The sequence below is a fragment of the Cuculus canorus genome, chromosome 27 (genome assembly GCF_017976375.1).
Source record: "Cuculus canorus isolate bCucCan1 chromosome 27, bCucCan1.pri, whole genome shotgun sequence".
Classification (NCBI taxonomy): domain Eukaryota; kingdom Metazoa; phylum Chordata; class Aves; order Cuculiformes; family Cuculidae; genus Cuculus; species Cuculus canorus.
The window spans coordinates 3,987,977-4,003,402 of NC_071427.1; the positions used below are offsets into that span (position 1 = coordinate 3,987,977).

Here is a 15,426-nt window from a genome sequence, read left to right on the forward strand (position 1 = left end):
CGACCTGCCATCCTGTAGCCTTTTGACAGTGTTGATGCAGTGTTGATTCCAGAAATTCAGGGATATTGGGTTTTGCTCTTTGATGCCTTTTCTCTATTTATAAACAAACATCCTAACTACAAATCTGCGTTTGCTTTCAGCGTCGGGAGGCCCGGAAACAAGAACAGGCAAACAACCCATTTTATATTAAAAGCTCTCCTTCTCCCCAGAAGGTGAGTGAGTCTGAATTACAATCTCTCACTGACCTCTCTTATAATTCTGTGAAGGCTCGGGGAATGTCAGAGCTGCAGCTTTCCTCTGAGACATCCCAATTACTCCCGGGGCAGTTCTGATCACTTAAGAGTGCTGGTTGGAGTGGTTGCCTACGGCTGAACTTGTTTGTGTTCAGATAGTCACAAGTGATCTGGTGTCACCAGAGCAGGCAGCTTTCTACATACAGTACATTTTATGGACATTAAGTCGTCTCTTCTTCACACCATTTTCAGGAAAGAACCTGCTTTGTTCCCTTGCGTGTGCTAAGAACTGCCCCATTTTCCTCAACTCAAATACCAAAATTTATCTTTTGAAGTGGCACATCGTTAGCAACAAAGCACAAACCACGGGTTCTCGAGGGAGTTGCAACAAGCCTTCTTCAGGGCAGCAGCAGTGTTACACTTTAGCTGGAATTAGTCTTTTATAATAGTTGTCAGCTGGCTTTAAAATACACCCTGCTATCATGTAGGATTTAGTACTGAGCTCTTTCATTCCCGTCCTTTAAAATGTTCGCTTAGAGGGTTGAACTGCCTGGAATGTGTTTATTCATGTAGATTTGTCTGGCAGTGCTCAGAACATAACAGCTTCTCATTTTCCCAGCGATACCAGGACACTCCAGGTGTGGAACATATACCTGTGGTCCAGATCGACCTTTCTGTCCCCTTAAAAGTTCCAGGTAATTACAGAAATTCAGTTAAGCAAAAGTAATGATTTCTTACGAATTCCTCCTCCGGTTTTTAGGATGTGGAGCATCCTTTCGTTACTCATAAATATCTCCTTAACTTATGTGTTTGAAAATAGTGCTTTGCAGTTCCTCTCAAGGCCGTATTAAATGTAATTTTGTGATTAAATGTATTGTGTAGCAAAGTCCATAACATCTAAACTCATGTTGTTCAGTGTAGGAAACAGCCACCTTTGGAATATCTTTAGGGCTTGTGAGGGTGAGGGTGATGAGGTGACATGGAGTGGAGTCCAATGACTGTTTTAATATCCTGTTTCAAATATCAAAAGACAGTTGTGTATCTTTTGGGTGGTTTGATAGCACTGAAAAGCTGCTCATAGTGTGCAGCACATTGCAAGTGATCACTTTTAATCGCAGCTGTTTAAGGCTTCCATAACAAAGGCTTTTCCAAGTTGTCAGTGTTAGTACAGCAGTGGCACCAATTCTACTTAAAATATGAATGTTTCGGTTCTCTTTGTAATCCAGTTAATGCCAACAAGAATCTGGGAGCAGAGTAGAGGTCTGTCCTGTTTCTGGAGAGGGGAAGTGGGATAGTAAAGCTGTTGTAGAGGGGCTGTGTGGGGGATGATACAGAAGCACAGAGAAGTGTTGATCCTTCTGAGAAGTTATAGCAAGGTTCACTCCTAACGCATTGTTTCAGCAATCGATGTCGATGTAGACTGTGTCCTGAAAGTATTTTGGCTTCCTCCGCAGGAATGCCCATGTCTGACCAGTATGTGAAACTGGAAGAAGAGCGGAGACACAAACAGAAACTGGAGAAAGACAAGAAAAAGAAAAAGCAGAAAAAGGAAAAGAGAGGTAAACATCATCGCCACAACTCTCTGCACACGGAGAGTGAGGAGGATATTGCTCCAGCTCACCATGTCGATATCATAACAGAAGAGATGCCAGAGGTCAGTTGCTTTGGTTGGTGGTCTAAGTTATGGGATTTATGTGTCTGCTCCTCTGGAGACGCTTTTGCCCAGGAATTGCCAGGCAGTCTGTATTGTTGCAGTTCAAGAGCTCTGATTTTGTGCAGAGCTGTTTAAGAAATGATTGAGGTGGTCCTACGCTCTTCCTTGCAGGGGAAAATGATTGTCTTTGTGCACAGAAAGACAAAAATTGCCACTGGAGCTATTAAAATGCAGCCAACAAACCACATGCACCTCTGCTATAAAAGTGATGCTGTCCAAACAGTCACTTCATTTATTATGCTGTGCTGCTTCACATTAACTTACTGTCTAGTCAGCAGGTTTGCAGCTGATTATAATTAGTTGTGCATGCTAATGATGACATCTGTATTTGTTCCTAAGATTTTCCTTTAATCAAAACTGAACAGCAGTAATTCAAATCCTGCAGTTCATGAAGAACGGCTTTCTGTTCTAAATTAATCTTGTAACTAGATGCTGCATTGAGGTACATTGTTCCTATGGCTTATCGCACCTGGCTGCAGGCTGGCCTGGGCCAGGGTTAACCGTAAACTGGGGTGGGGATGTAGAGCTTTAGCTGCAAAATTGCGTGTGGTTCCCGCTTCAGTGGGTGGTCTTTGTCTCCTGCAGAATGCTTTGCCCAGCGATGAAGATGACAAAGATCCCAATGATCCATACAAGGCACTTGATATCGATCTGGATAAGTAAGTATAAGTATTGATCTGGATAAGACAGTTTTGTATGTCGCTTCACTTCATTGCTACCCAGAATGCATGAGGGAGAGTTTGGGGCTGAACAAGCAAAGGCTCTATCTAGAGTGCACCAGGTGAAAAGACTCATGTCTCACCATGTCATGGATGCAACCTTAGATCATCAGCCAAGCTTGGGTTCCCCCTGCAGTGTAGATAATAAAAGCGAAGCTGCTGAAGTGGCAGATGCTTGGGAGGGGCAGGGGAATTGTTTTTGTGACCGGATGGAGTCAGAGCACAGACAGTTTGTCTGGGATCAGATGAGAGAGTTAGTCTGAACTCTTGGGGGTACCAGGATCTCTGATCTAACCTGCATCAGCATTGAGTGTGACCTGCATTATCTCTGTTTATCTCGGAGCCCCTGTACGTGTGGCAAGCCTGTTGTGATAATGTAACTGGTGACAGCCAGTTTGTAGCATCCGTGTTGCTCTGTGGACATTCAGTGTGGTGCCACTGTTGAAAAATGTTGTTCTGGTGCCATCAAGTGACCTGCATGTCATAACTTTGGCCAAAGTCTGGTCACCATTCAGCTACTGGAGCTGTTACAGCGCTGGCACCCCAGGCTGCAGCACAGCAGAGCCCGAATCCCTGCATGCCACCTGGTACTGCAGCGCAATGAGCCCAGATCCCTGCATGCCACTTGATAATGAGCAGGAGGCTGTTAAGTACTGCACTCGGGGATTTTTTTATTTGCTGTTTTACAAAATCACCACGCTAAAAATAATTGCCAATTTATGGTCTGTGGATGCCTCCTGTAAAGTTTGGAAGACTGTGCAGACATGTGCAGAATGCATAATATTTCTCTCTCTGATACTTTGTGCCATTCTCTGCAATTCTCAAACCTGTAGGGATCTGGCCCCTTAGTACCTTGCAAAAGAAGCGGTATAGCATTATTTGAACACTTTCTGCAAAACTTCCTTTTTGTCACGAGCTGATTGCATTCCTCCAAGTCCACAGGGGACATATATAAAAGGAAATTAATTTCTGCCTGTGGACCTTGTATTTGCATGACAGACCTCGACAGCATAGAAAATACTGAGCAGAGCAGTTTCTGCATGCTGTGCTGCAGGAGGCATCTTTTGGCTTTTGTATTGTTTCCATCTATTCTCTTCCCACTTCATAAGAGTCAGTGTGCTCTCCTGTCATGTTTTCTCATGTCTCTGTCCCTCTTTCTCTTTCTGTGCTTGCACTGCTATGTCTGTGTCACGCTCACACGCAGTCTGGTTTCAGGGAAGCCTTCCAGGTAAGAATATATTGCAAAGTGGCTGACCTTGGTCAGCTCAGGTTGCTTCATTTCAGTGGGCATAAATAGTTGGAGGGTGGTGAGAATATTTGAAGTCGTTGACCTTCAAATTAGTGAGTCTCTTTCATTGCTGATTTTCAGCACTGATCCCTGTTTCTGTATGGGTATATAGCTTGAAGATGAGATCTGTTTACTGTTCAAACAGATGGGGGGCTCCAGCTTGCCCCTAGAGCATATGTTTCAAAGTGGAAAATGAATGGGGTCTGGGTCTTCATGCAGTATAAGTAAAAGGATGCGGATCTGTTGGAGCGAGTCCAGAAGAGGCCACGGAGGTGATCCAAGGGCTAGAGCACCTCCCGTATGAGGACAGGCTGAGAGAGTTGGAGTTGTTCAGCCTGGAGAAGAGAAGGCTCCAGGGAGACCTTACAGCAGCTTCCAGTCCTTGAAAGGGGCTCTGGGGAAGATGCGGAGCAACTCTTGATCAGGGAGTGCAGGGATAGGGTGAGGGGGAATGGGTTTGAGCTGAAAGAAGGGAGATTGAGATGAGATTTTAGGAAGAAATGTTTTTCTGTGAAGATGGGAAGGCCCTGGCCCAGGTTGCCCAGAGCAGTGGTGGCTGCCCCATCCCTGGAGGGGTTCAAGGCCAAGTTGGATGGGGCTTGGAGCTCCTGATCCAGTGGGAAGTGTCCCTGCGCATGGCAGGGGGTGGAACTGATTGGGCTTCGAGGTCCTTTCCAACCCAAACTGTTCTATGAAAAATTTCAGGCAGGTGAGACCATTAGAAATTTTCTTGAATGGGTGTTTGCTGCTCACACACAGAAATTAGTGTTAAGTAAAAAGTGAAGAAATGGAATAAGAGGCCATCAGTGAACTTCCCACCAATTTCTGGGCAGTGTTTCAGAAGAATGGAGGAATTTCTTCTGTTTTTTTTCACAAGTAATGGATTTGGGGTGCTGTGTAAATCTTAACCACTACTCATGCCTTTTGGAAGCAGGTATCTGAAATTAAACACGGGTTTGAAAATGTAATGGTAAAGTACAAATTCATAGTATAAGCTTCCAAAATGAAACAGTTTATTGCTCTAAGATAATTTTCAAATGGAATGATGTGTTCATCAGTAATAATAAAACCCACACCCCTCAAGGGCCGTTTGAGCCAGCCTGTCATTCCACTGCTTCAGTTTCCCACTGTTGCAGATACTTCCCACTCTTTCCCACCTTTGCTTTTCCTTTGAGAGTGGTTTCATAGAAGTGCAGCGCTAAGTTTGTGTTCTTCTGTTGGTGTTACTTAGCCTGCAAGTCTGCAGGTATCACTTTTAAGAGTGATGAGGTATCAGCAAGGGTTTGACTCTCTCAGTCCCCTTCAAAATATTTCTATTAACTTCTAATCCACAAGGGCAGTGTCTGCAGTCACATAAATAAACTTTAGGCACAAAAGCATGCACTTATTTAAGATTTTGGGACCCAATTCTTTAAAAACTTTATCTTGGATGTCCAGCAGATCATCTGAGCTCAGGGAGACTGTTTGGGTGATGCTCTCTTTGTTTTTAAGACCTTTAGCAGACAGCGAGAAGCTGCCAGTGCAGAGACACAGAAACGTTGAGGCCCTGAAGTCACCAGACTCAGAAGCTCCCCCGGTGGAGAAGAAGAGCAAGAAACCCAAAAAGAAGGAAAAGAAACACAAAGAAAAAGAGAGAGAGAAAGGAAAGAAGAAAGAGAAGGAGAAAAAGGTGGTAGAAGAGGAAGAAAGAAAGAAGGTAATTCTCCAAGATTATCATTATCTTAAAAACTGCTGTCCTGAGCCAAATTATTGCTGTTTTGTTGCTTGGGAACAGTCACATTTGACAACTCAAGCAGCTAAACATTCTCAGCCTTTATTTCCTTAATTTTTTAAAACCGTAATAGCAGGTATTTAAAAATTTCTGTTAAGAAAGATAACATTTACTTAGCCTCACAGGTTAGTGGAGTTCAACTTCCTGCAGCCTGCACAGCAGATCTTCCAGAACTCGTCCAAAAGATGAGTTCACTGATATTTTGTCTGTTCTTAAAATGGGGAATCCCCATTCAGTTCCCTGTTTACTTCAGAATCCTCAGTTATAAAACGTGACATAAGTTGTCAGTTACTCTGGAGGCTTGAAGTATTCTTCTCATCAGCTGCTCCGCAGAGACGCGCGTCTCTGAGGTGCAGCCAATGTGCTTCGAATGCCTGTAGGTATTGTGGTGTGCAGGGTAATTAGCAGTTACTGCCAGCTATGGCTGGGTTTGGAAGTGTGCTTGAAGTCTAAAGTTAAGCTTCTGGATCTATTTGCTCCTAAATAATAGCAGCGTCTGTGTGTGACCATTCTGGAATTACACATTTCTCTGAAAAATTAAGATTTTAATTGATTACTATGTTGTTTTTTTAAGAATGATATCAAAACAACCCTAATCGTTTGTTCTTTCTTGTAATTAAGGAGGAGGACTTGGATTTCTGGCTCTCCACTGCTCCGCCACCTGCTCCCACTACCCAGCCACAGGTAGGCACCTTGCCACGTCGCAGGAAACCTTTTCTGACAATTGCATCTTAGCTGTGACACCAGCACTTTGTTGTGCTCTGGAGAGAAGGGAGAGATACGTTTCATCTCCTCAACTTATTGATGCAAAGCGATGGCATTTTATCTGCCTGATTTACAGACGCTTAACGGGAGGTTTCAGGCTCATTCTGCAGTGTAGATCAGTGGATGGAAATAGAGATGCAGCTACAGGCTTGGTGGATTTTAATATTATTGGTGGATTTTAATAGTATATTATTATACAGGTTTATTTCCTAGCTTGAGCTAGACACTAGTTATGTTAATAGATGTGGGAGAGAAAGTCTTGTGAATTTTGATGGGAGCTTTTAGAGGGAGAGGCAGGGAATATAAAAGGATGGATTCCTTGGAGAGGAAGTCTTTTGTGTCTTTGTCCTCAGGTGATCGTATTTGCTGGATTTGAGGCATAATATGAAAGGCTTGATGCCATGTTAGTGTAATGTAATTTTTGAAATAACAGTTGTTGTGGGGGGAGTGTTTCTGTGAAGGTTTCTTCTGGCGTGGGATTCAGTTGTTTCAGCTGCCTTCTGTTAGAGCCATAATCCTTCTACTCATCTCCACAGAGTGAGCCTGAAGCGAGTGCTGCTGTTGTGGCTGAACCTCAAGAGGTAAAAAGAGAAGAAAGGGAAGAGCATGAGGAGGAGGAGGATGAAGGAAAGGTAAGTGGTTTAAATTGCTGTTATCTTTAGCCATGTTCTCCTAGTGTCTCATATTCCTTCAGAAGCAGCAGGCGGGAGGTTCCAACAGTTTCCTAGTCAGTATAGTGACTGCCTGCAAATAGGCAGCAGTAGGATGTTATGCCCTTGAGGAGCTCTAAATGCTTCCTCATAAGAGGTTTGGTTGTTCCTTAAGCCAAAGGTCATGTAGTGTTAAAGCTGAGCTTCCAAACAGCTGAAGAGATTCAACCTTCTACTAGTCCCAGGCTGCCTTGGGTTAAAGTATCGACCTGTGAGTGGGGAGCAGGGGTTTCTGAGGACTTGACGCAGAGTTGCTGTAGGGGTTTAAGGACTCAAGGCTTTGTTTGGGGCTTCTGCTGTAGAAGGAAACTGTGTTCAGTCATCCAGAAGGCTGCACAGGGCAGAGTCTGTTGTTGAAAGGCTGGTAGAAGGGTCATGATGTAATGACCGGAAGTGTAGGGTTTCTGTAAGGGTTTGTTGTAGTTTCTTGTTCTTTTTGGTAGAAATCCTCCAAGCATAAGAAGAAAAAGCACAAGAAAGAGAAGGAAGAGAAATCGAAGGATAGAAAGAAATCCAAAAAGAAGAGTCATCACAGTGAGGAGGAGACAGCAGAGTCGGTGCAGAATGGAACACTAGAAGATGAACCACTACCAGTGAGTAGCTTGCCCTGGGGAAAGGCAGGAGATGAATTCCTTTGGGAGGGAGAATGACAGCTCTTTTCAGAGATATTGGTTACATTATGACCTTGATTTCTTTCTTCGTTTTCAGCCGATGTCCAGTTACCGCCTTCTCGCTGAAAACCCATACGTTAAAATGGTGAGTGTTTCACATTCACATCCAGGTGTCTGTTCTTGTTGTGTCCTCGAAGAGAAGAGGGGATACCCTCGGGATAGCACAGCAACTTCGTGTAGACAGCTTTTAGCTAAAGAACTGTTGAAAGCCTAGGAAGTAGAAACATAACAAAGCTCTGCTTCCATTCCTTTGGATGTCCCACCTAACAAGATTTGAGTTGATATTTCCCCCTACCTAACCGTACTGTGGAGTCGATCACCAGTGTGTGTTTTCATTCTCCTATAGCTGTGCCAAATCACCTTATTTCTGAAGCTTGCTTTATTGCCATACTGTGTTCTGCTCTTTGTTTCTCAGTCTTCCCTGTGTTGTTTTTTTCCCTTCTTTTGCAGACGTATGATATTCAAGGCAACCTCCAGAACGATAGCCAAGTTACTGTCTCTGTTATCTTTGAGAACAAAAGCACTAGCTTCCTTAAGAGCATGGAACTAAATGTCCTGGACTCTCTCAACACTAAAATGCTCCGACCAGAAGGATCATCAGTACACGATGGGATACCTGTGCCCTTCCAGCTCCCCCCTGGTACGTGTAGCTTCACACAGGGTTCTTGAAGTGTGTCTAGTCCTGCACTGCCCTCCCGTGGAAAGAGTTGTTTGAACATCCTGCTGCTTGCTGTTGTCCAGGAAGAGCTGTCCTCCTGCTTTGAACACGCCAGTATTGCCAGCAGAAATCCCAAATTCATGAGGAGCTTGCTATGAGATTTAAAATGAAAAGATTCTTGTACCATTAGAATCTACTCTGGATTTATTCTTGAGCTGTCATCCCACGGTTTTAACAGCAGAAGCCACATGCAGTGAAAGTTCGTGTTAAGTCTGTGTTTATTTAATGGGAAGAAGTATTAGGCACGGAGATGAAGGATCATGGCTTCATACATTGTACAATAGTATGGGTGAATCATTGAGCTTCTTCCAGTTTCACTTTCTTTGCCAAAGCATTAATTTGAATTCTGAAGAAATCTTCTGGGATTTAGTGGCCTCAGATGCATTTTGATTCCCCTGTGGAAAGCAGTGGGGTAGTTGTTTATTCTGTATAAGGCAGTTCTTGACTTGTGTATGACTTTTGTATTGAAAGAAAACCATAGAAACAGAATGTGAATTAGTTCTGAACTCCTTGGAAAGGTGTACGTTTTTCCAGTTTAAATACCTTGCCACTGTGATGTACTGTGCCCAGGCACTCGCTCTGTAACTTCTAGCAGGTGCCAGTGGTCACTGCTGCTTCTCAGCGACCTGAGTGCTGTAACTCTGTTAGCTCACTAACAGAAACTGTGCGTATAACCCTTTCACCTACGTGGAAAACCTCTAACTTGGTTGAGAGACAGTCAGTGCATAAACCTGAGTCACTGCTTGTCTATTTAGTTTATTCTCTTACTTAGGTATGGAAACCATTGCCTGACCTGACTTCTCCCTCTCCTTTCTTTGTGCTAGGAATCTCTAATGAAGCCCAGTTTGTGTTTACACTTCAGAGTATTGTTATGGCTCAGAAGTTAAAAGGAACACTGTCCTTTATAGTCAAAGTAAGTGCAGCTTTCAACTCTGTGCTTCTGCTTCCTTTGGAACCGCGTAAGGGAGCTTGACTTGGGTGGAAAGCACTGCTTTCGAGCTTTTTTTAGGCATCATTTCATCTCTGCTGCACCAGCCCATTCTGTGATGTAAGAAGTATTTTTACATGACATCTTGTGCAAAGAGTGTCCCGAATACTGCGGAAGCATGCCCTAAATTGTCATTCTGGGCAGCGTTTGAGCAATGCAGCCTGAAACATATGCCACATCGTCAGCTAGAAATTCACTGCGGTGGCGCATCTGCTGGGGAGAGGAGGTCCACCAACAGGCGACAGAGGCAGCCCAGAGTCTGTTCCGTCTGAGCTCGGTTACCTAAAGATCAGTCAGACACTTCTACCCAGTACAAGGCTGGAAAATCAGTAATAGGAATTAGACACAGTTAATTAGGATGAAAACTAAGAACAAGAGCAAGGTCAGCTGAAGACATTGTTCATTAGGTATTAACCTGTATAAGACTGTGGGTTTCTAGTCATATTTCAGTAAAATTAATGAAGGAGCTGTGTGAACAGCTTGAAGGAAGTGAACGGAGACAATTGCGTCTGCTTCTGAGTCAGCCATCATCTATTTTAAGGGTTTATTAAAAATAGTGAACTAGTCTTATTTTTAGTACCTAAGAATCTGGGAGATATTCATTCTTACTTTGCTGGGGAAATAGTCAACTGTAAATCCACAGCTCCAAGTGTATAAATTCAGCAGAGTGCAATCACAAGCGCAGCCAGGTCCTTTCAGTTGTGTCCCTCACCTGCTGTAGGTGTGTATCAACCCAGCTACCCACACCTTGTCTCTAACTTCCCTGATGAGGCAGTAGCATGGTGGTTGTTCTCAGACTGATCCTTCAGGCTCAGTCAGGGTCTATCAAAGGGAATTGAGCCCCGAGGTCTTGATCGGTGCCTATTTGGTAGGTGGGGGTGGTGCCTCCTCTTGCTGCCTCGGGGCTCCCATTCATCTCCTTTCCTTTGACCTGTTGCAGAATGATGAAGGTTCAACCCATGAAAAACTAGATTTCAAATTGCACTTCAGTTGCGCTTCATACTTGATCACGACGCCTTGCTATAGGTAAGTGCTACTTAGGGAGCACAGCACTGGTGCTTTTGCCAATCATGTGAAGCTGCGCTTTGGCTGCAAGCCATCTCTGCAAGATATGCAGCGTGCTTTTGACTTTGGTTGCTTGTGATTGCTTTGGCTTCAGTTTGGTTATCTCATGTAATGTTTGACTGTTTAAAATATGCCCAGCAACTTATTTCAAGGGTTTCTAAAGAAGGAGCTATGTGCCCTGTGGGCTGGCAGAGGTTGTGTGGAAGTAGCTCTGGTTGAGGTCACAGGGGATTCCAGTGGAATCCAAAGTGTAATTCCCCTGTTTCCTGTAAACCCATTTGCGTAGAGCTTGGTCGTACTTAGCCTTCTGCATCCTGCGGTGTTTCAAGGTCTGCATGGGGCTCGTGGCAGATCACACTTGGATTTCTGGTACAAGTGTTTATTTTCCTTCTTGTTTTGCAGTGATGCTTTTGCCAAGCTCCTGGAGTCTGGAGACCTGCACATGAGTTCTATTAAATTAGATGGTATTAGCATTTCTTTCCAACATCTACTGGCAAAGATCTGTTTTCATCATCATTTTTCAGGTGAGTCTTCCTCAGCGCAGAACCTTCTGCAAAATTCCATCCTCTCTAATTTCTGTGGTGCTTGGCAAGTGCCAACGCTCCACGGCCTCAGCAGTGATGGAAGCAGGTGATGTTCACATTAAATAAATTGGGAGAGGAGTTTTTTCCCATTTTGTGATACATTGGTGTCCTCAAAGCATGCAACGTTCTCAAAATGAACTCTCTTCTGTCCTTGTGGCTTTCCTCCAGCCCAGTGAGGCGCGTGGCTGGTGTCACGGGAGCAGCTTGCTAGCAACTAGGGCTGTAGCTGTTCTCTGGAGGGCGTAGTTGATCTTCAGTGCTTCAGCGTCTTTCCCCAGTGCTTTGTTTCAGTAAGGGAGCTATTCAGGGTTGGACATAATAACACAAGTCCTGGCTGAAGCAAAACCAGTGGCTCTTTCATCATGCTCTGGAGTATGCATTAGATGTTGCCTCACTGAAAGTATTTCTGGGGAAGAGATTTACATTCTGGTCAGCACTTTTGCTACAAAACGTTTGCAGCTTACTTAAAAGGCCAATGAGTAACCTCCCGATTGTGAAATATCCCAGATAGGACAGGAGGAGCCAGGCACGTACATTTGCTCAGCCCTGACTTCTTCCCCTCACTTGCTAGAACCTTCTGTTCCTTCAGGCCAGACAAAGCAGTAATTCCTCTTTGCGGGAAGCAAGTCTTGTATTAAAGGTTGTCTCACTGAATGAAAACTTCTGCTTTCTTTGCAGTTGTGGAACGTGTTGATTCGTGTGCATCCATGTACAGTCGTTCTATCCAAGGCCATCATGTCTGCCTACTGGTAAAAAAGGTGAGAGCATTGTAACACTCAGAGATGACCCCAGAGAGGCTAAATCTGCAGTGTTTCCTGTCTTAACAGAAAGAGAGAAATGCTCCTGTCTAAATCAACAAGGGACACCATGGGCAATGTAATCTTCACAAAGAGGGTGGGGAGGCCCTGGCCCACATTGCCCAGAGCAGCGGTGGCTGCCCTGGAAGTGTTGAAGGCCAAGTTGGATGGGGTTTGGAGCCCCTGATCCAGTGGGAGGTGTCCCTGCCCATGGCTGGAACTGGATGGGCTTTAAGGTCCCTCCCAACCTAAACCGTTCCACGATTGTATGAATTCTTCTGGCCCCTTTAGCTGTGTTTGCTGTGCTGCTACCAAGCCTGTATCTCCCCACAGGCTTTCTGTTGCCCAGCGTGTACCTCATGGGCAGCAACACCGCTGACCCCTTCCCTGAAGCGATCTCTCATTCCTGGGCAGGAAACTGGCTATTTCTAGTCTGGGAATAAAACTATCCCTGCTTAGAAGAAGAGCTAATGTATTTCTTCTTTTTCTTTCTAAGGGAGAGAACTCTGTATCCATAGATGGGAAATGCAGTGATTCCACCCTGCTTAGCAACTTGTTGGATGAGATGAAAGAGACATTGTCCAAGTGCTGAATATTCCTTATCAAATACTCCAGCTACAAGAAACACGATGTGTAAAGACGAGCAGACCCAATGTTAAGTTTCTCCCTCGTACGCATGTACTATCCTGGGACACGTGCTTTTCAGTTAACTCCACCATTGTTTGCAGTTTAGACATTTTAAGGCTGTATGTTACCTTTTGAATTTCCAAACTTTTTACAAACTGTGGTGTTAACCCTTTCTAGCCCAAAGAGATCCTGGTGACATGACTGGAGAAGGGAGGGAGGGAGGGAGGGAGGGAGAGGTGGCCACTATTTATTCAGCAGCTCACGGTGATCCCCTAATCCTTGCTATCTGCGTGGGATGGGTGGACTAGGCAGAATTTATCAACAGTAGCACAGAGTCTGTTGCTTGTGCTTATTGCCAGGGAAGGTTGACCTGATCCTTAGCCAGGGGATATGTCTTCAGGGCTGCTGTAGTTGATGTACATTTTTAGCAGAGGCTGGTGCTGGACCTGAAGGCCTCTTTCTTTTTTTTTTTTTTTTTAAATACAATTTATTATTATTGTTATTATTATTGTTATTATCTCAAGATCTATTGTGATCAGCATATAAACATCCTCCATCTCCTTGAGCTAATCCAAATGAGCCCTGTGAGAACCGGAATGTTTGAGTTTGTTTATAGTAGTTGCCTTGAGCCTTAACCTTCTTTTAGTGACAGCTGAGAGTCGAGAGTGAATGCATGGAACAGGCTGGAAGTGTTACTGCTCGGTTCTCTGCTCCCGCTGACCACCCTGCAAATGGAGTCTGTCACGCCTCTCCCCTTTGAGCAGTCTTTGCTGATGTGTTTTATGAGTCCACTTCAATTTCACATTCCTGAAAAGCTAAGGTGTAGCAAGAAACTGGAAATCCAAAGGGGTCTGTTCCTGCTTTTTTGTTATCATTTGCTCACCAGCTGAGGTTGACCACTACCAGGTTACAGAATGCCCGCACCTGTAGTCCTCTGGATTCTGAACAGTTTGCAGCGACAGCCCTGTCCCCTCCTTCTGGGCGGTCAAATCAGAGAGATCTCGGTGCTCCCGTAGTGTCCCACGGTCCTGCGCACGCAGGAGCCGGTGCAGGTTCAGCAGCGTGAGTGTGGCTGGGGCCCTGCAGCAGATCTCCTGCGCGGCGTGATGAGCGGCTGCGGCCTTCAGGGGTGGAAAGGGAGGGACTGCAAAGTGAAACCCCTCCTGCTCTACTCAAGTCTTGTGCAATCACCAACTGGGATGTCAGTGTCTTTTATGGAGATGCCCAACTGACGTCCTTCCCTAAAATCTCTTGCTTTTCACCCCCACTCCCAGTTCTTTTCCTTACTGTTCCATACTTGACAAACTGGGAACAGGTGGGAATGGTTTGACTCCGAGGCACAGGTCAGGAGTACTGTGCCATGTACTTTAAGCGTGTCTCGTGGTCGTTACGCTCTTCCCACATTGGGGTGGGAATTGCTGGGACCAGCTCGGTGTTCCGACTGCGCTCACAGGGATGCATCGGCAGCAGGCTTCATGTGCTGGGCTTTGCTATTGGTCAACCTCCCTTGGTTCGCCAGTTTGTGTGGTAGAAACTGAACATATTACAATTGTCTTAAAGGATAATGTTCCTCAATTAGTGTTGTTTTTTTTTAATTCATGGATAAAAACTGTCACTTTAGCATGTAGAGTCTTCTCTTAAGGAATCCTGTGCAGTGATTCTAGGATTTTGAAGCTGTATGATGTGTTACATTCACAAATTTATTTGCTATTGACATTCCCTGGAGAAAATAAAAAAAAACCCAAGACGAAGAGAACACCGTTCCACAGCTGCTGTAATGATTTTGTGTGAGATGATCCAATAAACTTTGAAAACAAAGTTACATTTTGGCTTTGTCAGTGGTCCTTTTACAGGACTCTTTCAGGTCCTATGGACCCAAGAATGAGACAGGGATGTACGTGGGTCTTGGATGCTCTTTGGCAGAGGTAAGGGCAGCTCTCTGGAATTCCAAAGGCTGTGGAGGAGGCAGGATGGCATCGCTAACACCCCAGATGTGAGGTTGGGGTTCCCTGGCCGGGAGCTGGCCTGGATCCATGAGGGACCACTGCCAGTCCTGTATCCCGTTGGGAAACGGCAGCAGCTCGAAGGCAGGAAGTACCAGCGCAAAAGGTCTGAAACAAAGGAGGTGGGAAGGGAAGGGTGCTCGTGTTTTACACTGAGCCCATCTCTGGAGCCACCAGAACTTTGGTTCTTCCACACTTGGAGGAAGGAGGTGCTCAGGTGAGGGAGTTGCTTCTGCCTTCCTTGTGGGCTGGGACTGCAGGAACCTGGGGAACAGCACACGGACCTTCCACCAGCCTTCTCCAAGGGAAGGGGAAGGGAAGGGGAAGGGGAAAGGAAGGGGAAGGGGAAAGGAAGGGGAAGGGGAAAGGAAGGGGAAGGGGAAGGGGAAAGGAAGGGGAAGGGGAAAGGAAGGGGAAGGGGAAAGGAAGGGGAAGGGGAAAGGAAGGGGAAGGGGAAAGGAAGGGGAAGGGGAAAGGAAGGGGAAGGGGAAAGGAAGGGGAAGGGGAAAGGAAGGGGAAGGGGAAAGGAAGGGGAAGGGGAAGGGGAAAGGAAGGGGAAGGGGAAGGGGAAAGGAAGGGGAAGGGGAAGGGGAAAGGAAGGGGAAGGGGAAAGGAAGGGGAAGGGGAAAGGAAGGGGAAGGGGAAAGGAAGGGGAAGGGGAAAGGAAGGGGAAGGGGAAAGGAAGGGGAAGGGGAAAGGAAGGGGAAGGGGAAGGGGAAAGGAAGGGGAAGGGGAAGGGGAAAGGAAGGGGAAAGGAAGGGGAAGGGGAAAGG

At 45.4% G+C, this 15,426-nt stretch overlaps 1 protein-coding gene across 2 annotated transcripts in view; it reads left to right on the forward strand.

Annotated features, from left to right (window-relative positions):
• The window catches only part of AP3D1 (adaptor related protein complex 3 subunit delta 1), a 44,074-nt gene extending 29,611 nt beyond the window's left edge, over positions 1-14,463 (forward strand). Inside the window, exons 18-33 of one of the 2 annotated variants that reach the window (XM_054049895.1) lie at positions 141-212; positions 853-928; positions 1,688-1,887; positions 2,533-2,606; positions 3,871-3,894; positions 5,446-5,650; positions 6,347-6,409; positions 7,027-7,122; positions 7,644-7,793; positions 7,909-7,956; positions 8,322-8,511; positions 9,414-9,502; positions 10,518-10,603; positions 11,045-11,166; positions 11,905-11,984; positions 12,520-14,463. In XM_054049895.1, coding sequence (XP_053905870.1) covers positions 141-212; positions 853-928; positions 1,688-1,887; positions 2,533-2,606; positions 3,871-3,894; positions 5,446-5,650; positions 6,347-6,409; positions 7,027-7,122; positions 7,644-7,793; positions 7,909-7,956; positions 8,322-8,511; positions 9,414-9,502; positions 10,518-10,603; positions 11,045-11,166; positions 11,905-11,984; positions 12,520-12,615 — 1,671 coding nt within the window. In that variant the 3' untranslated portion in view covers positions 12,616-14,463. The remainder of the gene's footprint in view (positions 1-140; positions 213-852; positions 929-1,687; positions 1,888-2,532; positions 2,607-3,870; positions 3,895-5,445; positions 5,651-6,346; positions 6,410-7,026; positions 7,123-7,643; positions 7,794-7,908; positions 7,957-8,321; positions 8,512-9,413; positions 9,503-10,517; positions 10,604-11,044; positions 11,167-11,904; positions 11,985-12,519) is intronic. The other variant, XM_054049896.1, reaches the window with a different exon arrangement.
• The last annotated feature ends 963 nt before the right edge of the window (positions 14,464-15,426 follow it).